The sequence below is a fragment of the Cnephaeus nilssonii genome (genome assembly GCF_951640355.1).
Source record: "Cnephaeus nilssonii genome assembly, chromosome: 2".
NCBI classification, from domain to species: Eukaryota; Metazoa; Chordata; class Mammalia; order Chiroptera; family Vespertilionidae; genus Cnephaeus; species Cnephaeus nilssonii.
Window position 1 is genome coordinate 91,072,474 of NC_137073.1, and position 26,173 is coordinate 91,098,646.

The following is a 26,173-nucleotide window of genomic DNA, read 5'->3' on the forward strand; positions in this document are numbered from 1 at the left end:
CAAGGACTTCAGAGACATTGTCTCAGGGCAGTAAAATGACTTCAAATACACATAGAGCTGTGTGTGTGCACGTATTTAGGAGCCAAAGATGTGAAATGCCTCCCTTGGCTGCAGGAGTACCCCACCACATGAATTTTGGTGACAAGAAGAGCTGATTCCCACTATAAAATCTGAGAGGAAAGCTGGGATGGAAGCATGGCCTGCAGCCCTGAGCCTGGCACCAATAATTTTTGTTGATGACATTTATACATGACTAGAGGCCCAGTGCACAAAATTTGTGGATGGGAAGGGGAGGTCCCTCAGCCTGACCTGCACCCTCTCCAATCCAGGTACCCTCAGGGGATGTCCTACTGATGGCTTAGGCCTCCCTCTGCAGGAGGCAACCAGGCTGACCAGGGGAAGGTGCCGCCCCTATCACCCTGCTGCTGCTGCCACTGCCGGCCGCCACAGCCGCCAAGGTGTTTTCATCAACACGGACTCCAGTCCCTTCACCACTAAAAATGACAACTTTCTTTAGGCATTTTCAGATGTCTCTTTCATAGGATATGACATTTCCTTCTTTTTTTTTATCCTCACCTGAGGATATTTTTCCATTGATTTTTAGAGAGTGTGGAAGAGAGAGGGAAAGACAGAGAGAAACATCAATGTGAGAGGGACACTTTGATTGGTTGCTTCCTACATGAGCCCTGACCTGGGCCCTGGCCAGGGAGGAAGCCTACAACCTAGATACATGCCCTTGACCAGAATCGAACCCAGACCCTGCGGTCGGCAGGCCGAGGCTCTATCCACTGAGCCAAACTGGCTAGGGCAGAATATGACATTTCTTAGCCCCTCCAGCAGCAGACTGTGGAGAGCAGCCACAGTGTTTGGACATGTTCAAGCCTCGGACTAATGAGAGGGCACAGTCCTCTCATTGCCACCTGCAAGTTCCCTCAAGCTCTAATCCTATTAAATATTAGGAACTCTATATTAGGTTGAATATTGAGTCAATAATTTAGTGCAATTCAATAAAGTCTGCCTGATTCAATAATACAGTCTTTTTAGATAACTTTAAAAAATAAATCCCAGTCTTTCTGGCTTCAGCTTTCTTCCCTTGCCCCTGATCTAGTCCAAGATGACATCTTGGTGTATGAAAAAGGGAGAGCCACATGGCCTGAACCGGAGGGAAATTTGGGGCTTTTGCACAATTATAGCCAACAGCTAGAGTTGTAAGCTTGAACCTATGGTCTGAACATGGCCCCATGTGTCTGAGTGATGTGGGCTTGATAGAGTTCAGGTGCATGTAATTGAGTAGGATAGAAACCCACGAGAATGTTGTAAACATCTTGATCATGCCCTTACTTTGCCTCATGGCATCTGGCTATCAAATAAAGACACGGCTTGTAGACCATGGCACTATCGCTAGCTCTCCATCAGAGAGGCTCTCCATCAGAGAGAACAGCATCCCACCGAGACCCAGCTTTCATTCTCTTGTCTGTCTTTTCTCAATTCTTCACCACTCCCACTCAGGTTCACCCTTGGTCATGCTGGTGCGGCATAGCAGGCCTTCATTTTTTCCTCCAGGAGTGAGATGGAAAAACCCTAGATCACCTTCTTGGATTCTTATTACCCAAGTTACCAAGAACACTGTGAGTGGCATACTGGGAGCTTAGCCAATGAGCGGTCAGAAAAGGTGTTTCCTCTACAGCTCATGTGCAGAGGCGGGACTGCCAGCGTGCCCCGGCTGGCAGGCCATGTTCTCTGCGGGCCTGCTCGCTGCTGCGGCGGCTGGCAGGCAGGCCCTGTTCTCTGCTCTCTGTGGGCCTGCCTGCTCGCCGCCGCCACCACCGTGGCTGACAGGCAGGCCCTGCTCCCTGCTCTCTGTGGGCCTGCAGCATCCGTGGCTTGCGTCACCGCGCAGCAGTTCCCTCCCACCCACCTGAGCACGCAGCCTCCTCCTGAGCACTCGTGACTGTTATAGCATCCAGGCTAATTTGCATATTACCTCTTTAAATATATAGATTAGTGAGTTTTATTCTAGTTGGCCAGACCCATCTTTTGATACATTGAATGGGCTCTAAAAGAACCTGGAAAATCTCCTTTTCTCTGACAAAACCTAGGATTGGGTTATCTCCATATCCTATGTTCTTTTTCTGGTTATACTATGTTGCCTCTTGTAATGACCTGAAAAAATAATTTTCTTCTATACAACATAAATAATTTTGTGGAAATTTTCCACTTTATAACAGTGGAAATATTTTATCTTTAAAGTGTTCTTTTATATTATTTTCTAGATTTGTGCACTGGTGGGGTCCCTTGGCTTGGCCTGCGGGGACCAGGCCAAAACCAGCTCTCCAACATCCCCTGAGGGGTCCCAGATTGTGAGAGGGTGGTTCTAGGGTGATGCACCGGAATTGGGCTCCCTCCTCTCTGGTTACGGGTGCGTCACCCGAGAACCACAGCTGCCAAATCACCACAGCTTGGCAGCTCCTGCATTGAGCATCTGCTCCCTGGTGGTCATTGTGCATCATAGCTACTGGTTGGACGGTCAGACAGTCAAATGGTCACTTAGTCTTTTATATATATAGATCATTTGGGAATTGGTTTGGCTGGGATTTGGGAAAATAGTAATAGCAGGCATTTATTAAGTTTATACTATGGACTAGAAAACGTGCTGAATTTTTATATAGATTATATAATTTTTTACTCATTATGAATCTCTTCCTATCCCCTCTACACTAATAAGGAAACTGAGTCAAGATAAAAGTTAAGTAACTTTTCAGCATCATACAACCATCAGGAGCAGAATTTGAGTTCAGGCAGTCTGACATTCCAGCCTAGTCTGTTAACTACAACACAAGTATTTTCTCTCGATGTTTACATACAGTTCTATGAATATTCATTAAAGGCTTACTCTGTACCAAACAATATTTTAAGTGCTGAGTTATAGAGATCTAATGCAGAATTTTCCAACCTCTACACCATTGACAGTTTGGGCTGGGTAACTCTTTGTAGAGGTACCTGTCCTATTTATCAGCATCCTTGACCCCTACCCACTAGATACCTGTAGCAGCTTTCAAGTTGTGAGAATAAAAAATGTTTCCATATATTGCCAAATGTCCTTCGAGGGAACAAAATTGCCTCCACTGAGAGCCATTCATGGAATTCTCTATCTACCTACTATCTATCTATCACCTTTCTCTCCTCCCATCTTTTTTTCTCATTATGTACCTTATAACTTTAAAAATTCATTCAAATTATATCATAAAGGGTTCCACATTTATAGAAATAACTCACGACCCCACTCAATTCCATCTTTTATCTTTTGTTAGATTTAATAGCCACTGAAAAAGACCTTGTGTTATGTGGAGGAGAATTTTTGAAAAAGTTATAAAAGTGAAAAAATTTCAATCTAAACTCAAGAAAAATTTATTCATATCCTTGACATTTATCTTTTACACTCAATACTTTGAATTTTATGTCAAAAGTACCAAAGTAACTAGTAAGTGAACAAAACTTTAGGTTGTGGTAGATGTAGTAGGCAGAATAATGGCTCTCCCAAAGAGGTTCCTGTACTACTTCCCAGAAACAGGGACTATGTTCCCTTAAAGGCAAAAAGGATTTATAGGTGTGATTAAGATAAAGATTTTCAGATCGGAGATTATCCTGGATAGTCCTGACAGAACCCAGCATAATCATCAGCCTCCTTATAAGGAAAGGTAGGGAGTCAGAGAAGGAAATGTGCAACGAAGCAGAGAGATTGATTTGAAGATGCTACACTGCTGGCTTTGAACATGAAGGAAGGGCCCACGAACCAAGGAATGTAGGCTCTAAAAGGCAAGGAGAGGACTTCTCCTAGTGTCTCTAGAAGGACACATTGCAGTCACCTTGGTTTTAGCCCAGTGAAACCCATTTTAGACTTTTGACTTCTAGAATTGGAAGATCATAGATTTGTACTGTTCTAATTCACTAAATTTGCTTAACTTGTCAACAGCAGAAATAGAAAACTATGACAGTTGTTTCTTATCTCTGGGATTCAAGGTGAACTGAAACTGTATGTTGTTTCAGTTCAAGAATCCCAGTGAAGAGGGAAGAAAACTACTAGGTGTACTGGTTAATAATGCGGATTTTTTTTTCCAATTGATAGAGTTACACATATGTTGATATACAGTATATGCGATTTGATATGTATGCTATTTAGTTGTATTGACAACAAGCTTCAAAACTTCATATGTCAAATTTTCTGAAGGTGTTAACATCATAGATATTTTTACACTTAAAAATGTCAAATTTCATGCCAAAAAAAGAGCATTTGCGGGAAGTTATAATACATTATTTTGAAGAAAAGTGCTGCTGAATACTTTGGGAAGCTTATTGTGAACATGCTCCATCTCAAGATCCTTGTGAACTCTGGTTTAAACACTTTAAAAGTGATGATTTTGATGTGAAAGACAAAGAACGCCCAGGTCAACTGAAGAAGTTTGAAGACCAACAATTACAAGCATTATTGGTTGAAGATGCATGTCAAACTCAAAAACAACTTGCAGAAAGATTAAATGTTGCTCAGCAAACAATTTCCGATCATTTACAAGCAATGGGAAAGATTTTAAAGGAAGGAAAATGGGTGCCACATCAACTGAACAAAAGACAAATGGAAAACCGAAAAGTCATCAGTAAAATGTTGCTTCAACGGCATGAAAGAAAGTCTTTTTTGCATTGAATTGTGACTGGCAATGAAAAGTGGATTTATTTTGACAATCCCAAATGCACAAAATCATGGGTTGATCCAGGTCAACCATCAACTTCGACTGCAAGGCCAAATCGCTTCGGAAAGAAGACAATGCTCTGTGTTTGGTGGGATCAGGAAGGTGTGGTGTATTAAGAGCTTCTAAAACCAGGTGAAATTGTTAATACTGATTGCTACCGACAACAAATAATTAATTTGAACTACACTTTGACCGTGAAACGACCAGAATGCTCCAGAAGACAGGGCGAAGTAATTTTGCTTCATGATGACGCACCACCACACACTTCAAAACCAGTTAAAAACACGTTAAAAGATCTTGCCTGAGAAGTATTAACCCACTTGCCATATTCACCAGACCTTGCTCCTTCAGATTACCACTTGTTCCTATCGATGGCACACACACTTTCTGAGCAGCACTTCAAAACATACGAAGTGAAAAATTGGGTCTCTGAATGGTTTGCCTCAAAACAAGAAAAGTTCTATTGGGATGGTATCCACAAATTACCTGAGAGATGGGGAAATGTGTAGCTAGGGATGGACATTACTTTGAATAAAGCACTTTTGATGTTTCTCTTGAAATTATCGTGTTTTCTTTTATTAAAAAATTCGCTATTATTAACCGGTACACCTAGTAACCTTTGGTGACACTATATGTCTGGTACTGCTTAAGCACCTTGTATGATACATCAATTAAGTCTCATAACAACTCCAGGAAATAAGCATTACTTATTACTTTCTCCTTTTTCTTTCTTTCTTTTTTTTTTTTTTTCCAGAGAACCTGAGGTCAGGGAGGTTAAGTAACTGGCCGAAAGTTAAGGGCAGAGCCAGGAAGGATACCAAGATCTGCCTGACTCCAAAGTCTATGTTCACTCACATGAGCACATACTGCCAAACAACACTTCCTAGGATGATTACAAAAGTTTCCCGATTCATTGTATTTATTATATTAGGCCCCAGGCTAAGTTACTTGTAAATTCTATTGGCACAAATGATACAAATTGTAATAGCGGTTATTGTTCATTTTGGGTTTATCAATTAAACAAATGCCTTTTGGTTTATTCACTGCATGAGTTTGTTTCCCCCAAAAGGCATTGTTTACTCCTGCCTTGTGCTTGGCTCTGGATGTCCAAGGTCTTCGGCAGATTAAGACATTAGTCTCAACTCTTGCTTAGTCTAACATTTTCATTTTCAAAATGCCAGTGGTAAATCAAGTTGAGAGCCAGATACCCAGTCAAAAATTGATTTACCAAGGCACTGTAACTCATCAGTTTTAATCCTGCTTTTTTGCCTCATACTGTAATCTTTTCAGCAATTGACAAAGCTAAGGATACACACACACACACACACACACACACACACACACACACACGCACACACACATACACACACATTCCCCCTCTCTCTTTCTCTCCCTCTCTCTGAAAGGGTTAGCTAGCTAGATTAATTAGGCAGGTTTAGGTGAGGAATAAAAAGGGGCCTATGGGGGAAGGAATACATAATGGCGACTTGAAGATGCCAGGGTGTTTATCTTATTTGTACAGAGAGCAGAGAAATGGAATAGGCAAATATATATTTGGCCTGTGCAATTTAAGCCATAAACCAAAAGCCATCTCGGGCCTGAGCCATTAAAGTGACCATAAGTTAGGCCAAAGTAGCCCTGACCTGAGTAGCGGGGTGGGCCATAAGATAAGGCTTTCTCTGCCAACACAGCTGGGAGAGCTGTAAGATCAATCAACAGTGACTCCAACCAACACAATAAGGGGGAGAGAAGGTGGGGGACACTACGTGGTCTTTGAGCTTCGAAAACTAACTCTATGTAGCACAATGACCAATAAGAAGGGGTCAGATTCAGACAAAGAACTGCAGCCTACTTAATGCCCCAAGACAAAGAGAGCAACGGTCACCCTTCTCAGGGACTCCTCTGTCCGTCCAGGAGGGACAGAGTCTCAGGCTTAGGATTTAGAATTAGCTTTTAGAGGTAGTGTCTGCTTGCAGTAAAGTTTCTGTACTTTTCACCTATCACCTTTCATCCGTGGCTTCATTCTTCAAAACCATCCAGACAAGAACCCGGGAATTCAGGGCATTCCAGTTCAATTTTTGCAGTTCATCTCTCTGTATCTCTGACACTACACTTGGAAGAACATATTTATAGATAAATGCAGACATTTAAGACACAAGAAATCAAGCAGCAGAAATTAAAAAAATTATGTTTCTTACTAGCTAATGGACTTTTCCTCAAAAATGTTTTTCTTCAAAGGTAAAAATCATATTAGATATAATAATCTTATGTTGACTCTTACTTGGGATTTAAAAAGTTAAAGCCATATCTTCATAAAACACATAGTTTACTTGAGGGAGAGACTATTTTTTATTCAAATTCAAAGCTCTCAAGCATCCTGTATGTGCTCAGGAAATGATGATTAAATTGAATTCTGTAACCTACTCGAACTAGTACAGTCAAGGAAATAATGGTGAGCATTTCTAGGAGAGAAGATTATGAGTTCATTTATTAGATTTTCTTGCTTGGGAACTAGCATATAAATTCTTAAATGATTTGAACAACACACACTCTCTCTTTTTTTTCTTTAAGGGAGCTACCTGTGAAATAATCAGTGAAGAGAAATGTGTACGGGCCCAACGGCTACACTGGGTAAGTGTTCTCACAGTGATGTTAGAGTCATGAACTTTAGCGCTCAACTCCTAAGCATGTGTGCTATTATTTCATGTGTCCACCATGTCTGAAATGCTCTCTGCTATGTTAATATCTTAATAATAATGTGGTTTTAGGGAACAGTATCTGATGTAACCGTATCAGAAAAGCTGGATTCTGGCTTCCTCAAGTGGAGGCATGCTCCCGTGAATCTCTCTTACAAGTGAGAGAGACGCCCTAAACTGTAGTGCCTGATAAAATGTGAGATAACATCATCACTGCTCCTTATCTCATGACCAGTTGTCTGCAGTGAAACTGCTAAAAAGGATCCATGCTGCCTCGACCTGCTAGGGGATGACTTCCTGTTCTGTCCCTGCTTAGAAGTTGCTTGATGGTTTGCTTCACACTAAGATTCCTACTGCCTCGTTATCTCTGTAAAACTTAAGTCAGTGATGTGTAGACTGTTGAAAAGGAGATAAAACTGAACAAAGTACTGCCACTCAACTTTGCCCAAGTCACCTAATTTCCTTGATTTAATTTTAAAACTACATTTCTCTTTAAGAGGCCAGGTGATTGGTTATCACCAAGATCATAGCTTGAACACAGGGTAAATAATCCCCCCTTTTATTCTTTTTACATAATACACATAGATGGGAGGATGGATAGAACATTCAAGATACAAATAGGATCAGAAAATAATTTCTTATAATCCATTCTGCCTTGCTTTTTGTTTTTTAATTTTTAAAAAACCTTTTATTTGGAAATAATCTCAAACTTAGAGAAGATGCAAAAAAAAAAAAAAGAAAAAAGAAAAAAAAAAAGCTTTACTTGATTTCTAAAAGGGAAGCTCTCTTCCTGGAGGGTATTTGGGGATGGGGTGGGTGTAGCCCCAGGCTATAGATTAAGGAAGGCAATGAGCCAGATTCTTATGCTTTCCAATTTATGAAAAGAGAACAATAAAAGCACATACAGCTTTACATGTCTGTATTTTAAAGCAAATTTTCTTTGCATCTCCTCTTTTATGTTTCTCTTCTGAATTGTACTTAACATAAATAGTAGAAAGAATTAAGATGAGATTATTCTCCAGAGATGATGATTTTTCCTGTGAGAACTAAAACTATGTTGATTAGAAGAATATATAGTTGGTAAAAAAAGAATAGTCATTATATAAAATTTTTCTCTCCCTGTATTATCACATTTGTCTTGATCGTTGATTTATTGTGAATCATTGCAATCAACATTCTCAGGTCTTAAATGATTTCTCTTTTACTGAACACTCTGTACTTTCTTAGGAATTTTAAGAGAAAGAAACTTGTTTTCTATTGGTTAACTCTGGCTTTTTTCTCATTTTGTTTCAAACTTTCTTCTACTGAAACCCTAAATAATGTTTGGTTTTCATTTGTAAAAGTCTTAAAGGAGCCAACTTTTATGATATGATGCTATTTGCTATATATTTCCTTTTTATCTTTCTTGTTAGTTCATGCACATACAGCTGTGTTGTTTTTAGTTTCTCTGGTTTGCACTAAGGAAGCTTGAGTTTTCTCCTATTGTATCATAAATTTTTGTGTCACTTTGATGGGGAAATTTCAGAGGTAGTTTCCATGGAAAGACCTTCATAATAAATTTGGTTTTATATGTTTACAGTTTATATTTTCTTGAACTTTAAAGACTAGATTTTCAGTTGTCAATTCAATGACACAAAGCACCACCAATAATATCCATATCAAACCATTCACGCCAATAAAGTGGGAGGCAGTTTTCAGACAGTACAGCAGATTTTCATCTTTTGTGGTCATTGCAGCTTAATTAAGGAATACTTAACTGTTTCCAATATGCAAAATCTGTGCCAGGACCTTGGAAGATACAGAGATGAGCAAGATGTGTAGTATTGGGCCTTGCAGAGTTTACAAAGATATAAGTATTCAAAGGTATAAATTCAATATCTTAAGTACTAATCGAAAGAGCAGTGCTGTGATCCAATATAAAACACCACTCAATTATTGAAGGTCAAAATTCAGTCTTAAACAAGAAATTCATTATTTTGCTCTAAAACGTGAAGCATTCAGGGTAATTAAACAAGTAAATCAAGAGTAGTTTCCCCACAATAAAACTTTGATTCAATAATATTAGGAGATTGTAATATTATTCCAACTTAATTATGAGAACTCCAACTTGAAATATTAGTATGCCTGAAGTACTATAGTCATTTTTTGAATTACTGGGACACTTAGCATTTCAAAGTAATTTAAATAATATAAACTCCAAATTGTGGTGCAAACTGATGCTTTAAAATGAAATAAATGATAAATAGCCTTAATAGGAAGATGAACAAAAGTTACAAAGATTGAATACAAATGCACACTAACGTGATTGTAGTTTGTGTTTTATTTTTTGTTTGGTGGGGATAATAAAGAAAACTTGGTATTTTTATGTATGCTTAGCCTTCAGAATTGTGGTTGATTAATCAATCATATTTTCAGATGCCTTAGCTGCTTTGACACCATCTTCTGACCCATGATGCTTGGCTTCCCTGAAGGAGGCAGAACATTAGTGGGATGTTCTGGGCACCTTTGGTTCTTCCTTCCCTTCACCTTTTCTTTCTTTGAAGGCACACTTGGTAGCAGGGAGCCTCCTGCCTGGTATTGGTCTTCCCTTAGTTTCCTACGATACACCAGGCCCATTCTAAGCCCTTTCTGTGTATTAACTTATTTAAGCCTCACCTGAATGACTTTATTACCCCCCTCATTTAACAGTTAAAGAAATCGAGGGCAGAGAGGGGTTAAATAACTTGCTCAACATACCTAGATAGTCAGTGTAGCTGTGGCTCAAACATAGGCAGGCTGCCTCTGCTATTAACTTTGCACTCTGGTGAGTAATTGTTGAATGAATGAAAAGCATTTTCTTTCCAAATCTATTTGAAAATGCCATAGCTGAGATAACTTCTTCAATTGCCTTCTTAACTCCAATCTCTGTTCCCTCTAGTCAGCATTAAATCCCACATCCAGAGTGATATTTCAAGCTTTTTGTTATGCTTTTATTACTGCCCTCAGGTCTGCTGAAATACACCAATGCACCTAAAATATTTATTCATATATTTCACACATGTATACATTTTAATCTTTTAAAGTGCCTCTCTTTTCTTGTGTACATGCATTCTCTGTGAATAGAAAACTGGAAGAAACTATAAATATTTTTCCAGTGAAATATTTTGGCATGCTGCTTTTCTTCTTCTTGCAGGTTGCATAATTTCAAATTTGATGCCTCACATTACCTTTGAGAATACGTGTTACTTTTACTTATTTATCAATAATGGCAATAAGAGGAAAAAATCTCTTATTCTCTTCTGGGGAATTCTGTACTTTCCTTCAGCCCCTTCTTCAATTCCCGAGGGAAAGCTAGGTTTGGAGAGAATACAGACATACTTAGCATGCTCATTAGGATTATAGTGCATTGCTGTCTTAATAACTGACTGCATGAAGGCTTATAGGAAGGTGGAGTTGCTACCAGCAGCCTACATCGACACAAAAAGAGATACCTTCTTGAGTTTCCAATGACTCATTAAGATCTAAACATAATCCCTAAATTTGATGAAGGTTATAAAAGGCAGAACCCCTATCAAAAACCTGTTTATTTTTGGTAAAAAAAAAAAAAGAACATTAGGAAGATATATTTAATTTTGACTAGAGAGGTACTGCCCTCTAATAGTAAAATTTATAATTCTGGTTATAATATATACTTGTCATATTTAAAATAATGTTCTAATGCTGTCATTCATATCAATGGAAATGAAAAAGATTATGGTTTTAGAACCTATTGACTGTTAATTACACACATATGTTAGGGATTTTTAATCTATTTTTTTTGAAATAAAATTCAGTCAAAATTATAATTAGGGATTTTGATTTTAAAAGCAATATAAAGTAGATGTGGGCACTCTGAATATTTGCTATTGCAGACCCATAATAAGATAAAAAAGGAAGAACTCTGGTGCAAATCAAGAATTACATGGTTCAATAATAGTACAAACAAGTTAAGGCAATCAGTGAAGAACTACTTAACAATGTCCATGGGCTAGATTCTGGGGGATTTGTTATAATGAGCATGTAGAGTCTCCATAACCTTCCAACAACCTCTGGCTCTGTTTGACTTGTAGAGCATGGAAATAAAATAGCTCAGTGGGGACAAAAAGAATCTAAACCCTTAACTCTCTTTTATTCACCTTCATCACTTTATTTTGTTGAACAAATTGAATTATAAGCAGAAGGATATAGGGTTCCACAGGCATAATGACTTGGAAGTTGGAGGATTCTGGATTGAGTCATTGTTGGCTTTCTGTACTTTACTCTGTGTGAACCAGGAAGCTGAAAGTTGCCTTTGGGTTTGTGACCAAGGTCAAACATTCTAACTGTTTTGCTCTCTATGTGAGCAACTGTGCAGAGAGGGGAGTTTGAGACTTGGGGAATTGCTATTAAATGGCACATTTTCTTAGCATCAAATAGCAAACTGAAGCTTTCGTCATTAAGGAATTGAAATTAGTTGGCTGGTAGTAGAAACAAAACAAGGGTTACTACCAATATTAGCAGTTGGGAAGTTACTTCTTGAGACATTCTAAAAAAGGACATCCAACCCAACAAGCAAGTGAATGCACGTTCTCTAAATTATACCATCAGTTGAAATATAAAAGTGTTAAATGGCTGAGCATTAAATTTAAATGATGAAGAAGAAAGATGTGCTCAAGGCAGTTGTCCTGACTCAGGGAGAAAAGATTATTGCAGGTCATTGAAGTTTAGAGAAGGTTATCAAGAGAAATAAAATTGAAAAAAAAAAAGACACTTTTCATCATGATGACCCAAAAGACCAATAAGTACATACCTAATTTTAAAATCCTCACATGTAACTCTTTTGCATATCGCTGATGTGTTCTGGAAATTAAAATCAAGCAAAAATAAAAGGAAGGCACAAAATATTCATGCAAACATATTTGCGTAGCTCTTTAAAAGCAGTCTTTAAAAAATTCTTTCTCTCTCTCCTCATGGCTGTCACACAGCAGGTTCTCAGTAGGTATTTGTGATATTTAATTGAATTCTATCATTGAACGCCAAAGTATGTTGTGTGTCTGTTTTTTCATTTGTGCCTTGCACTGGCTCTTCGAAGCAGTGGTGTGTGTGTGGGGGGGAGATAACGGAATAGACAGAGGCCAACTGCCAAGTTCTGGCAGTGTGAGACTTTGGGCTAAAATACCTGACTGCTCTGAGCCTTAGTTTACTCATCTATAAAACAGGGATATAACTAACATGTGGGCATCAAGGTTGCTGCGAGGGTCCAATGAGGTAATACACCTGAAGCACTTGGCAGAGTGTCTGGAACAAAGTAATGCTCAGTAAATGTTACTGTGATGATCCTTTCACCTGATGCTGCTGTTTGAAGTAACAGGGGGTTAAATGAGTCTCTGAATCACCCATCAAATTAGCACCAGGAGGTTTCTATTCTTACGTTTATGCTCTTTTCAGAAAAAAATAGGAATATAATAAAGCAATATTTCAATGACAGCATGTTTTAAATGGTCTTTCAGAGTGTATATAATATGTTGCTTTATGTTGACTGATTTTGGATGATGTAATTATAGGAACAAATAATTATTCATCCCTAATTTTAAAGGTGTATTTGGCTGACAACTTTTATTTTTATGGGCCATTAAAACATTACTGTCCAATCATCCTAAGAATATTGGCTTTGGTGAACTGGGTAAAGACTAATTTTAAAGACTCAAGGGAAAGGCTTATTAGGAAGATGTGTACATCAGAGTTTCAAATAGAAGCCACATTTTCGTGATATTTTAAAAAGCACAGTTATCAGTTTTTGGGAAACTCTGCCAAAGAGAACCATCACCAACTTCCAAAAAACTAGCATCAGAAAACATCTATGAAAATATACAGTTTACCAAAGTCCATAAAAACAGATCTTCTGGTATGTTACCAAAAATAGAAGCATCTCGAATGCTTCTAATGGAGATTAGTTTTAGGCACACATTGTGTGGAAGAAGAGGACAAAGAACATTGTGAAGGATCAAGTGGAGGAGACAAGGAAATTAAGCTTCGCTGGGGTCTGTTTAGTGACAATATGCGAATCTTTTGCCTCACATTGTGCAAGTTCTGAGGTTTAAAAATATATTTATCTATGTTTTAATGCCTGTGCCTCGAACATCTAATCAATATCTGCCTCTGTTCTTCTTTCTTATTGAGCTTAATCTCACACTATAGACTGACCATCATCAAGGAATTGCTACATTATGTCAAGTTGGCAGGAAGGCATGGTGTTTTTCTGAAAGTGTGAAATTACGATGCTTTCTTCTTATTTTTCTATAAGCCAAAGACAACCTAAGTAGATTTTGTATAAAATCGTACACTCTTCCCTGAAAACCTGGGCGAGAAAATATGCACCTCTTTCTGTTTCCTGTGCCGGCATTAGTGACACTTTCACTGTCTGATTCTGAATAGAGATCTCTGAACCTTTGGCTTTCTCTCCTTTGGCATCCAATTAATTGGAAAGCCCTGGTAATTCTCCCTCTGCTGTGCGAGCTGACACCTTGAAGCGGTTCTTCAACATCATCACCTCCGTCAGGAAGCTCGGCTGAACCCCGCTCCCAGTTGGCCCTCTCCCTTATATTTCCATCATATGTTTATCACTGACCTTGCCATGTTGTGTTATAATTGTTGCCAATAATATTCTCCTAGGGCAATGATTCGCAAATTTTGTCACATATTGGAATCATAAATAATTAAAAACCAACTCAATCAAAATCTCTGGGGAGGGGAGACCCAGGCAAGGTATTTTTAAAAGCAGCACTTGTCAAATATGAATGTGCATACAGCTCACCTGGGGATCTTGTTGAAATGCAGCTTCTCAGGTGGGGCCCAAGATTCTGCATCTCTAATGGGCGCCCAGGTGACACAGATGCTGCTTATGGTAAATCAGCTCAAAGTTGCCCCCAAATATTCATGTATGTTAGAAAAAATTCACATTCCTTATCTGTATCTGTATCTATATATCTTAAGCTCACAAACTCTTACCCAACACAGGCCACTTCTTCCTGCCTTGTTACCCCTACCTGCCACAACCATTCTAGAGTCAGGTGTTGAAATTTTCCCATACGTCAGAGTTTGGGTGTCAATATCTCGGCTGTTCGCAGTAAGTGCATCCCTACCCTAACCGGCAGAGTCCATGTTTCTCTGTTCATCTTACGGCCATGAGTGAAATGCTGAGGAGTATTAAGACAAGAAAAGGAGGAGGGTCTAACTGCTCTCGCTTGCACTTCAAGTTTTAAGTATGATCTTGTCCAGGGGTCCTCAAACTTTTTAAACAGGGGGCCACTTCACTGTCCCTCAGAGAGAAGGAGGGGAGTCGGAGAGTGCGGCGCACATTCCACACCTGCGGGCCTGGGACGAGTCGGCTGCTAAGCAGGACAGGCAGCGGTGGCAAAAACACCCGGCGGGCCGAATAAATGTCCTCGGCAGGCCGCATGTGGCCCGCGGGCCGTAGTTTGAGGACCCCTGATTCTTGTCTATTCACTTTATTGTCATCCAGCCTCCAACTCTGTCTTCTCCTGCCTCTTGGATGCTCATGTGACCCTATCTTTTTTCTCTTTGGACTCTCGACAGCCCTTTGCTCCCACATCAATTCTCAAATATTCCTTGCTCCACAATTGTCACTGTCATCTCTATTGACTTAAACCCAGGATAACTGGAACCAATGAACACAAATACAAATACAAACAAATGCTTATAATGCAAAAACATTTTTCTTCTACTTTAAGTGTTATTTGCTCAACTGCATTACTTTTCCTCAGTTAACGCTTCTATCCATTACCTGTACTGATTAATCTTTTCAGTTTTAGGCCTCAAGAAGAGGCTCTAAGTAACTATTATTTACTAGGGCTAAGGTTCAGTTAGTCTTTGTATACCTTTACATGGGAATCTAACTATTGTCCAATGGTTCCTAGAGTGTTCACTGAGGTACCCTGGGGTGTAGCAATGAACTCACTGTGGCACCAGGAAATATTTTAAGATTTCCAGGGAAATAATGCAACAAACCCTTGAGCTCTGTCAGACATCTTGTGAAGTACTAGCTCAGAGTAGTTCACAGTTTCAACAGTAGGTGGTACTACATTCCTTTTGATGATGTTACATATTTATGAAGCTGGCTTTCCCCCAGCACTGTGGCAGAAGGCAAGTATATGCAAAAATCAATGTGGAAAAGGGAATGAGGGGGCGGTGTCCATTCTGAGAAGTTGTGCAATGCCCAGAAGGCGCACACCTTCCATTAGTAATTTGTTAACTGATGCGTATTTTTGTCAAACAGTTATTTGTTTTTAGAACATAAATAGTTAGTAAATTGTTTGGGCCTAACTATTTCTTTTGACCTAAGGACACCGTGAAAAAAATGATTGAAACTTTAAGGACATTATGAATTGAGAAAATTTGGAACCCTTGCTATTGCCTGATCTTGAAAAAAAAATTTGTTTTCCAAAGCTTCTTGACCCTATAGATCTGGATAATCTCATCGGTTTCTGTTTTATTCCTTATCTATTAAAAGTGGACCAACTTGTTGCCACATGAGGAACCCAAACCAGTTTCTTTTTAAAATTTCATTTATTTATTTTTGTGTATCTTTTTTATTGTGGTACAAAGCACATTATAGTCTTCCTTTTGTCTATTGATGATACATAACTCCAAAGACAGACTCGGGAAAACGCCCTATGAATAGTGCACAAATACCTCTCACACACATCAGATGAAGCAAGCTGGCCACTACTGGACAACTTCAATCTCCGCCCTTGACTTTCTTCTCCAGCTAGTGCTCTCTTCTGTGTCATAGCTTTAGGGAGGTCGGGGAGGGGCACGCAAAGGTGAGGCAGGGAAATTGATCTTGCTGCTAATGAAATATCCCAACCCAACCAATCAGATTGAAGCTGTGCCTCTCTCCTTTACATTTCCCACCCACTGAGAGATCCATCAGTTACCTCATTTTACTTTTGCAATGATATAAAGATCAACATTCCACTTCGAGGCATTATCAATAAATGTGATAGAGTGCATACAGTGGATTTTTCATCAATAATAACGACTTCTTTATGCCCCTACTATGTGCCAGCCACTAGTTGTCATCTCATCACACTTAAACACTAGGCAACTCCAGGAAGCAGGCATTGTTTTCTAGATGAGAAGCTGAAGCCTGGAAGGTTAATCACCGGCTCTGGGCCACAGCTCACGACTCTTCCCTGCGGCAATACTACTTCCCACAATTATAATCCTAGAGCGGATTCCTAGGCGGTTTTTTTCGCTGCTGCTCCTAGTGTCCTGAAATAGCTTGCCTTTCTTTAAAAATGCGTGGTATTTTTGTTGTACGAGGGCATCACCATTTGAGAAGAAAAAGCAGAAAAGAGAAAGAGGAGGATCAATTAGACAAAGCACTTGAAAAAATGTCTGTGACAGTAGTTATTTGTATTCTAGAAAGTGCTTTAAAGATGATAGGATTATTAATGTTTCTACAACCATTACCCTATTAATGCAGCGCTATTCAAATTTCACAAAGGAAACAGAGAGAAGAACAGGCACGCGGACTGTCTTCAGCAGTCGCTCGGCGTGTGAATTCCACAGCAAATACAAGGGTAGCCCCTTGGGGATCTGTGTCAATGTTCACCCCTTCACCGAATACTTCCTCTCCTACTTTATTCCATATTAATAATTCACCTCATTGGAACAAAGCCTGGTTACCTCAGCCCACGCCATGGCTGGCTCTCCTTCACTGATAGTGGTAAATACTTAAAGAGACTTCTCTGCACATGGTTATTCAGGGCTATTTGACAACAGATTGAAGTGTGACCACACAGCCCTTGGAATCTGCAAAATTTATGCAGTTTGCAGACGCTACTATTGATGTCTGAAATCGTAGCTGCAACCATAAACGGAGACGTTTATCATCTCTGTTACACGTTCATCCCTAGTTTGTTTACGTACAGGATGTGTGACAATGATTTTTCTTACCAACACCATATGATGAAACACGGAACTCACAAAGTTCAAACCCCTATCCCTGGCGTTTTATTTTTCACATCTTTACAGTATGCAGATATTCTGCAACACGAATGGAGCTGATGATAAAATGTCAGGGAAACTCAGGCTGACAGCGTAACCAAGCTGTTTCCCTGACTCAGCGCCAGCCCTCGCTCAGGGCGATCAGAAGCGATGCCTCCTCATCCCACTTTCTGGAGTCCATAAAATGGTCAGATGATATTTGGAAATAGCACCTCTCCATAACCATTTGTCTCTTCTGTGAACCTCGCCACAGCGAAATCACAAGTCTTTGCAATGCCTGGCTCTCGCCCATTAGCTGAGACAAGACAAACCGGCAGCAGCAGTCCCAACAGCCAACCTAAGGCGGTGGTGGGTTTTGAGGGCCAAGGGCTCCATTAGGTCTGAGAATGGCTGGCACTGTAGGTATCGGAGTTAAGAAATAGTTAACTTGAACCTGGCCAAAGAACAAAAGCTCAGAATGTTTGCTTTCAGACTGAGAAAAAGGGACCTGCCTTTCCTTACAGCTTAATCGCTCTGTTCCTATTTTTAATACATCCTGCTTCATAGAATAAGCCGGGCCATATTTTTCCAGCTAAAGTAAAAATTAAAGGATTTATGATAATCCTGCGTGGATGGTTGTGGGCGTTTCATTTCCCACCGGGGCATTTCTCTCTCTTTGTAAGAGCGCTAACATTTCTCAGCTTCTTGCTACAGTCCTCTACCTGAAATGACTCAAGTGGGGAAAAAACTCTTACCAGATAAGCAACAGTTCTTGCTGTGTTGGGGACTAGTGCACACCCTCCCTGTCTGTCCATTAGCAGTAACTTCTTCAGGCTTTTAAAACCACAATGTCAGAGCGCCCAATGGAATCCTACCTTGCCCACATACTGATTACCGGATCCCGTATATTCCTCCAGGAGAAAGAACTGATTCCACATCCAGCTCCTTTTCGAACGGTTCAGCTCATGCCTGCTGTTTCCAGAGAGCTCCAGGGCCCTTTTCTTTGCTGGGAAACCACTAGTCCTCTTAGATAACGGAGTTGAGAAAGTTGGGTAGGGCTGACCAACCCAAAAGAGTAGCAAGAAGTACCGGTAAGTTCTCATGCTGACGACACGGTCCAGGCTCTGGGCAGCGGGACGCCTCTCCTTGAAGCTCCTTTTGTTCACTGCACTGTCTTCAGCGTCATTCCTCCTTTCTTCCTTAACGTTCTTTGTGTGCCTCTCAGAGGCTATCTGGAAAGAATAAGAACATATCAAGTGTTTTTAGAGATGCTTAAAATTCAGTGTTAGAGTAAATAAGCTCTGGCAAAAGAAGACAGACATTTAAATAGCAAGACAACAAAAATAAGTTGGCTATCAGTTTTGAAATGAGGAAAAATGGTCCTTTAGATGTGCTAAATGGAAAGCATAGGGTCAGTAGGAAGCTGCTTGTTTTCCTTTCTCCTCTTCTAACACTTAAAAATCCTATTTTAAGTGATAGCGTTGTTGTAGGTCAGCACGCCAGAGTGGCTAATTTCACTACTCGGGGTACCTGGGCTGAGATCTAGTGAGAAGAAATGAGTTTGTGTTTCTGACTCAAAATGTATACACACTTTAACGGCTAATGGCTCAATTTTGAAAATGGAATGTATTTTAATAAACACCGCCTTTATAATTATTCAAAATGTGTATATACATTTTTTGGGACACCCTATATTTGCATATTTATCCTCATGAACAAGTCTAAGGCAAAGAATATTACAGACAGTTTCAATTCAATTGAGAGTGGATAGTGTTGAAATTTTGCTAGAATGTAGTGAGTACCTGTGATGTGTGGATATGTCCAGCTGGAGCCTGTTTTGCAGACTCTTGGCTTTGGAGATGACCTGCTAGAACAGTCTGGGCCAAATAAGTTTGAAAAGGCCATACACCTTCTCTTCAGAATGCATATTAGCATATTGAAGTTTCTGAAATGGAATTTTGTAATGATGATGATAAGCCTATATTTAATTCAATATTTTCCACATTTAACCAGGAAACTTAATTTTCTCCTATTGTTACCAGTGAGATGAAAAGACCTCAGTTCTTGTCTTCTTGAAGGAAAGATTTCAATCAAGAGACAAAGTGCAGCAAAGTAAGTAAGATTTTACTGGCCACAGCGAAAATATACTTAGTACAGTGAAGCAAGGGAGGTGCATAGACGAAGTAACAGGAGAGCCTAGGCTGGGCTGCTTTGGCTCACTGAGAAGTCAGAGCAAAGAGGGCCTTGGAGACAGGTTTAAGGGGGTTAGCCCGGTCTGAGCTGCCGCTGCCCATTGCTCCCCTAGTTACAAGTCTTGTGGGGTTCCTTAGAGGAAAGAAGTGGGGGAGGGAATGGTGCGGGCATGTTCCCCTAGGGGAGAGAGTGTGCTGGGTCCTTCATCCTGAGCATATTCATCTCTCTCTTGCAGGTGGAATCTTAGGGGCGCTCTCAAGGGAGGATCTCAATAAAATTTTTATCAGCTTTCGAAGTGTGCTTTTTCAGGGTTGTGGTCTCCACTGACTGATTGGCTGGTGCCAGAGCAGGGGCCATTAGTCATTGCAGTTGGTCCTGAGGCAGCCAGAGACACTTTTCTGATCTTGCCACTTTTCTGGGTCTGGAGCTGAAATACAACTGAGGCCTAGATGTTATCTTTTTGGCTTTAAAGTCAATCTTCAACCCTAGCCAGTTTGGCTCAGTAGATAGAGCATCAGCCTGCAGACCAAAGGGTCCCAGGTTCCATTCTGGTCAAGGGCACATACCTTGGTCATAGGCTCCTCCCCGGCCCAGGCCCTAGTCAGGGTGCATGCAGGAGGCAACCAATCAATGGGTTTCTTTCACTTCGATGTTTCTCTCTGTCTTTCCCTTTCTCTTCCACTCTCTCTAAAAGATTAATGGAAAAATATCCTCAGGTGAGGATTAACAAAAAACAAAACAAAAGTCAATATTCATTCCTTAAGGCTTTCCGGTGATATCCAGTGTCCAGGCATATCTCTCTCAGACATGACATTCCAGTCAAAGTTGTGGCTAATAAAACCACAATTGGAAGTTGGTCTTATTGAATTCATGCAAAGAAGTGTATTGCCATGAAAATAATAATACTCATTAAGAGTTGCCAAATCTGGAGGGATTAGGTAGGGAGGAAAATATAAATGCTTCAATGTTGTTTATGAGGGTATAATTTTTTTTGTTTTGCTTTGTTAATCCTCACCCAAGGATATTTTTTTCCCCATTGATTTTTAGAGAGACTGAAAGGGAGGGGCCAGACACAGAGAGAGAAACATCAATGTAAGAGAGACACATTGATTGGTTGCCTCCTGCACACACCCGGACTGGGCATGCATCCTAGGGGAGCTGAGGATCGAGCCTGGATTGAACCTGGATTGAGCCTGCAACTGAGGTACGTGCCCTTGACCAAAATTGAAGCTGAGACCCTTCAGTCTGAGGGCTGATGCTCTAACCACTGAGAAAACCGTCTAGGGCTATGAGGATATAACTTACCAAATTGCTGTAGGGTAAAAACAAGTTTTCTTATATATGGAAAACAAAAGATTTTAAAATCAGCAATATTTTGAACAAAATAATAGTGTTATAATTATTCTCAGTCTATTCAGTCCCACATAACCAATTTTTGTTTATCCTGATTATTTGCCAGTATTTTTATGAATCCAGTTATTTCTTAGCGTTCTATAAATCTTCATCTAGTTTAAAGATATGACATGTTTAGAAACCTGGAATTTAGAGTAAGTCAGAGTTCCTTTCATGAACTAACTAACATATTTGCAAATGCATCAGAGCAAAACAATGACTGTCTGTAAATGACAGAACTTAAAAGGATGTGGTTATAGACCTGAATATTATGCAATTGATAAAGAACTTTGTTTTTCTTTGTAAGATATAACTCTCCAAGATAACAATTTCTTGGTAAATAATAATTACTGTGAAATGACTCAAAACACACATTTTTAGGTTTTATACACATTTCAATATATAAAGAACAAATAATACGTGAGATTTAAAAATACTACATGTGTGCACTGAGCACTGAAAACAATTCATAGGTTTCCAATGTGTGGACCACAAACACATGGAATACTACTGCTGGATGCCTCCACAAGGAGCCATCCCTCTTAGCTTGCCCGGTGTCACTGACAGCACACCTGAGAGTTTTTTGTTTGAACTTGGCTTTGAATTTTGCAAGTTCCTTCTTAAGGCAGGCTGAAAATTTTAGGACATTCATTTAAATAAAAATATATGTATACAAATAGAACATAGTTATTATTACTACTAGAGGCCCAGTGCATGATTGAATCATGCACGTGTAGGGTCCCCTACACGCTTTCGCTTTGATCACGGGGGAGCTGGTGCACCAGGCCTTTCGGAAGCCTCTGGCTTGGTGGAGGCTTCCGAAAGGCCTGGTGCCGGAGCAGATAGGCACCCAGCTCCCCCGCTTTTGATGGTCCACGGCGGGACATGAGCTCGCTGCCCCAGAGGCCCCTTCTGTGCCGCAGCACAGCCGTGGCGCAGACGCTGAGCTTGCGCCGCCACTGGCGACGCGAGCTCAGCGTCCCGCTGGCCCAATCGGCTACCCCGGCCACCCCGAGTCCCGCCCCCGCGCCTCCTGCTGGCCCAATTGTGGGCGTAGCGGAGTGATGGTAATTTACATATTACCATTTTATTAGGTAGGATTATCATTGTTATTGTATTTGGCAAAGCTTCCCATGTAATTTTAAGCATACTAAATAGCCCTAATTAGCTCAAAAACTTCTCTTATTTTATAAGGAGAGAGAACTAATGTTTGAAGCATTCTAGGGGCCTATTGGAATAACTCAAAGTCATTTCTCAGTTAAAAAATGTTTCTTAAAATTTAAACTTTGGGAAGGCTGTCAAACAACCAATCAAAAGATTATAATATACATTTTTTTAAAATAAACCCAGGTAAAACAAATACAGATTTTATAATAATGACTTTAAAAGATCTTAATACAACTTAAACTGGTTTTAACATTAAATATTTTTTCCAGAACACAGGATCCTTATTAATCTATATAAATATTTCATTCTTTGGACCAATAAATATTATACCCTAATTATGCCATCTGGAGACAGAAAACACATCACATATAATACAGATGAGCACATATCACATACTCAAAATCATCCAAATTACTAATTTCTGTAGAAAAGTAACAAAATCTTTTTCATTTGCTTTTGACAACTTTTAAAAAGACTGTAGAAAGGGGTGTGATCACAAATCTTTTTACCCATTTAGAAATAACCAGCTTTAGAACAACTTTTTCTTTTAAAAAAAATTCTTTTATTATTTAAAGTATTACACATGTCTTCCCTTTCCCCCATTGACCTCTCCCCAGTTACCTCCATCCCCAGCACATGCTCTCAACCCCCCTAGTGTCTGTGTCCATTGGTTATATTTATATGCATGCATACAAGTCCTTTGGTTGATCTCTTACCCTCACACCCCCCACCCCGCCTTCCCTCTTCGATTTGACACTCTAGAACAACTCATTTTCAATCCCTGTCCTTCAAAACTGCATTGCCATATTTTATAACTTCTATTAACAAACCATAGTTTCTTTTCAATTTAATTTGAATTCTTAACTTTTAGTGACAACTAAAAGTAAGCGATTAGCATGGTTTAGATTAGCAAATACATTTTATGACTTCTAGAAACATGGGCTCTTTTATTGGCAAACACTCATATCTTTAAGAGACATGTCTAACAAAGCATAAGACACTTATTGATAGCTCTAAAGCTATTTTCTAGCTTTTTTAGTAATAAAAGGCCAAAAGTAGGTGAACTTAAGACTTGTCTAGCAATCAGTGTTTACCAGCTAAAAAAGTTAATTTGTTGCTCAAATGACTAAGGTTTTTTTTTTTTTTCTTTCTTTAAATAAGAATTACCTCTTAGAAACTTGCATTTTAAAAAATGGTGCCGACAAGATTTGGTGGCCCTGAATTGTTTCTGGAGCCACACCTCAGGCCCTGTGAAGATTTCATTTGTATGACCAGGATAGTGGTTTTCTAATATCTCAAGAACTGGGTTGCCACCCAAATGTAGGCAAAGAACTGACAATTTTATTCACCCATTTTTGGAATGCCTTTTTATTTTTTTCCCCATCTGGGTGTACTTTTTTTTCAGGTTCTGTAGCAATTACAGAGATGTAGTTTACAGGTAGTACATAGCTTAGGGTCATCCCTTAGAGCCAGAGAGACTTGGGTATAGTTCCCTGGGACTGGCAAAACTGGTCTAGCTGCAAATCTTACAAAGGGCTGGATTGTTCCTTAAGGCCATAAAGATTTGGATTTAGGGGACTTCAGTCCATTTTCCCTGATGATGGCAGAAAAGATCTAGCTGGAGAATGGTGTTTTATTAAGGTTTCCGTTCTCTGGCCAGGCCTCCTGGTTCCCCAGTTTGTATCAGGGCCATGCTGTATTGCAAAATAAGATTAATCTCCTTTTCTTTAAGGTTTGGGAGTCACATTTTAAACCAGTGCTTGAGGATGCATTCTAGGGGAGAGTCCTGAGGAATGGAGGGTTGGTTTCCCATCTGGAAGAGAGTGGAGAAGAGTATGGGAGAAACAGGCATCCCCATTTTACACCCCCTGCCTATAGTGGGCTCGAAGGACAGTGTCCCCGGGTTCATGCCCAGATTTCCAGACTCAGATAACCTGCCCCCAGTCCTGTGTGAGAGACCGAGTCCCTAAACTCACTGATGGGATCTTTCTCTTCTCAGACCCCTTGCTGCTGTGGTTTGGGTACACACCCTAGTCTTGAGCAAATGAGCTTGCCAGTGCATCTCTTATCTTTCCCATTCCTCAACATGTATAAGGAGGCCTAGCAGGGCAGTGCCTGACATCAGGGACAAGGAGCTGACTCCTTGTTGTCTTTTCATTAATTTCTGAAATTCCCAGAAAAGGGGGGGACCCACTGGAGACACTAACAGTATGCAGAAAGAGTTGCCACCTTCCGCTCCGGGGCCCTCTTTTGTCCCATTTCAGTTTTCTATGACCCTTCTCTACAATAGGTGACCTGGCTCTCTACAACAAAAGCAGACCCCCTACAGGAGTTTCCCAGCATACTCTATTTAGTAATTCTGTGGTTTTGCTCCCCCAAACCAGTAGGTAGATTAATTAGAATAGGTTAGAAAAGCCAGGACCATGTTCTCTTAACAGTTACAGTAAATTAAATTCCTTTGCAAACCCATCGGGACTTTTATCTCTCGAGTCATCTCAAACCCTCTTATGTGCCTCAGTTTCTCTCCCCGGCTTTCTAAGACAGCTTTGAAGACTTGGAGTGCTAAGTAACCAACGTTTATGGGCGCTCACTGGTTGAGTCAATTAATTAATTACAGTTGAGTTGGGATTCCCTATGGGGCTCCTGCATGTCATGAGGTACATCCTCTGACACCTCCACAGAGATTCTTAGTCGCCTAAGAATGCCTACGCTTTGGGCTGGAGAGAGGATGTGTCCCTCATCTTCAGAGTGAACAAGTTCAGCCCTCATTTATGTGGTAAAAGGTTTTATTCAGACCCTCAAAAATTCCAATTGCGAAGCCAAAGTTAAAAACCAGCCATCCACTTTTTTCCTGTCCTTAGTTATCTTGACCCTTATCTATAGCCTAGGTTCTTCTCAATCCTTAATCTTTAGATGTATCTTGAGGATTTAAAAAAAAAACTCAAAGAGAGTCAGCATGAATTTAACTACAGACACAAAGGAAGGAAGAGAAAGGGAAGAAAAGAACATCTTCTCAGCCAAAGGGCACAATCTCTTTTTTCTCTTCTCTTCTCTTCTCTTCTCTTCTCTTCTCTTCTCTTCTCTTCTCTTCTCTTCTCTTCTCTTCTCTTCTCTTCTCTTCTCTCTTCTCTTCTCTTTCTCTCTCTCTCTCTCTCTCTCTCTCTCTCTCTCTCTCTCTCTCTCTCTCTCTCTCTCATTAGAGCTAGTAACCTGACAGGGTAAAGCCATGGGGAAGGGCTTTGTGTGATTTTACAGTGTCCCTGGGTGCATGGACATTGTCTGGCAGTCAGCGGGGTGCCTATTCCTGGTCCATGACCAACTCATCCTGTCACAGGAGTCTTCTAGCAGTGAGAGCCCTAATGGCTTTTAAATGCTCATCCTGTGCCCACACAGCGTGATGAGAGAGAGAGAGAGAGAGAGAGAGAGAGAGAGAGAGAGAGAGATCCCATGGCCAGAGGAGAAGATGCAGGGAGGAAAGAGAACACAGTGAGTCATGTCCTTCAAGCCAAGGTGGCCAGGACGACTGGCTCACCAGTGATAAAACAATCCGAGTCACAGTGAGAACAATCTGGGTAGAGGCACCAAATATGTTACCAACGAAGCAATGAGATCTCAGTTCTTGTCTTCTTGAAGGAAAGATTTCAATCACGAGACAAAGTGTAGCAAAGTAAGTATTTATTTGCCACAGCAAAAATATACTTAGGACAGTGAAGCAAGGAAGGTGCATAGAAGAAGTGACGGGAGAGCTAGGCTGGGCTGCTTTGGCTCACTGAGAAGTCAGAGCAAAAGGGGCCTTGGAGAAGGTTAGGGGGTTAGCTGGATGAGCTGCCGCTGTCCATTGCTCCCCTAGTTGCAAGCCTTGTGGGGTCCCTAAGGCTTAGAGGAAAGAAGTGGGAAGGGAATGGTGTGGGCATGTTCCCCTGGGGGAGAGAGTGTGCTGGGTCCTTCATCCTGAGCATATTCATCTCTCCC

At 40.3% G+C, this 26,173-nt stretch overlaps 1 protein-coding gene across 3 annotated transcripts in view; it reads right to left on the minus strand.

Annotated features, from left to right (window-relative positions):
• CDH6 (cadherin 6) overlaps positions 1 to 26,173 on the minus strand; it is a 137,488-nt gene that overhangs the window by 36,603 nt on the left and 74,712 nt on the right. For all 3 annotated transcript variants that reach the window (XM_079793071.1, XM_079793070.1, XM_079793072.1), the window contains exon 2: positions 18,325 to 18,681. In XM_079793071.1, coding sequence (XP_079649197.1) covers positions 18,325 to 18,552 — 228 coding nt within the window. In that variant the 5' untranslated portion in view covers positions 18,553 to 18,681. The remainder of the gene's footprint in view (positions 1 to 18,324; positions 18,682 to 26,173) is intronic.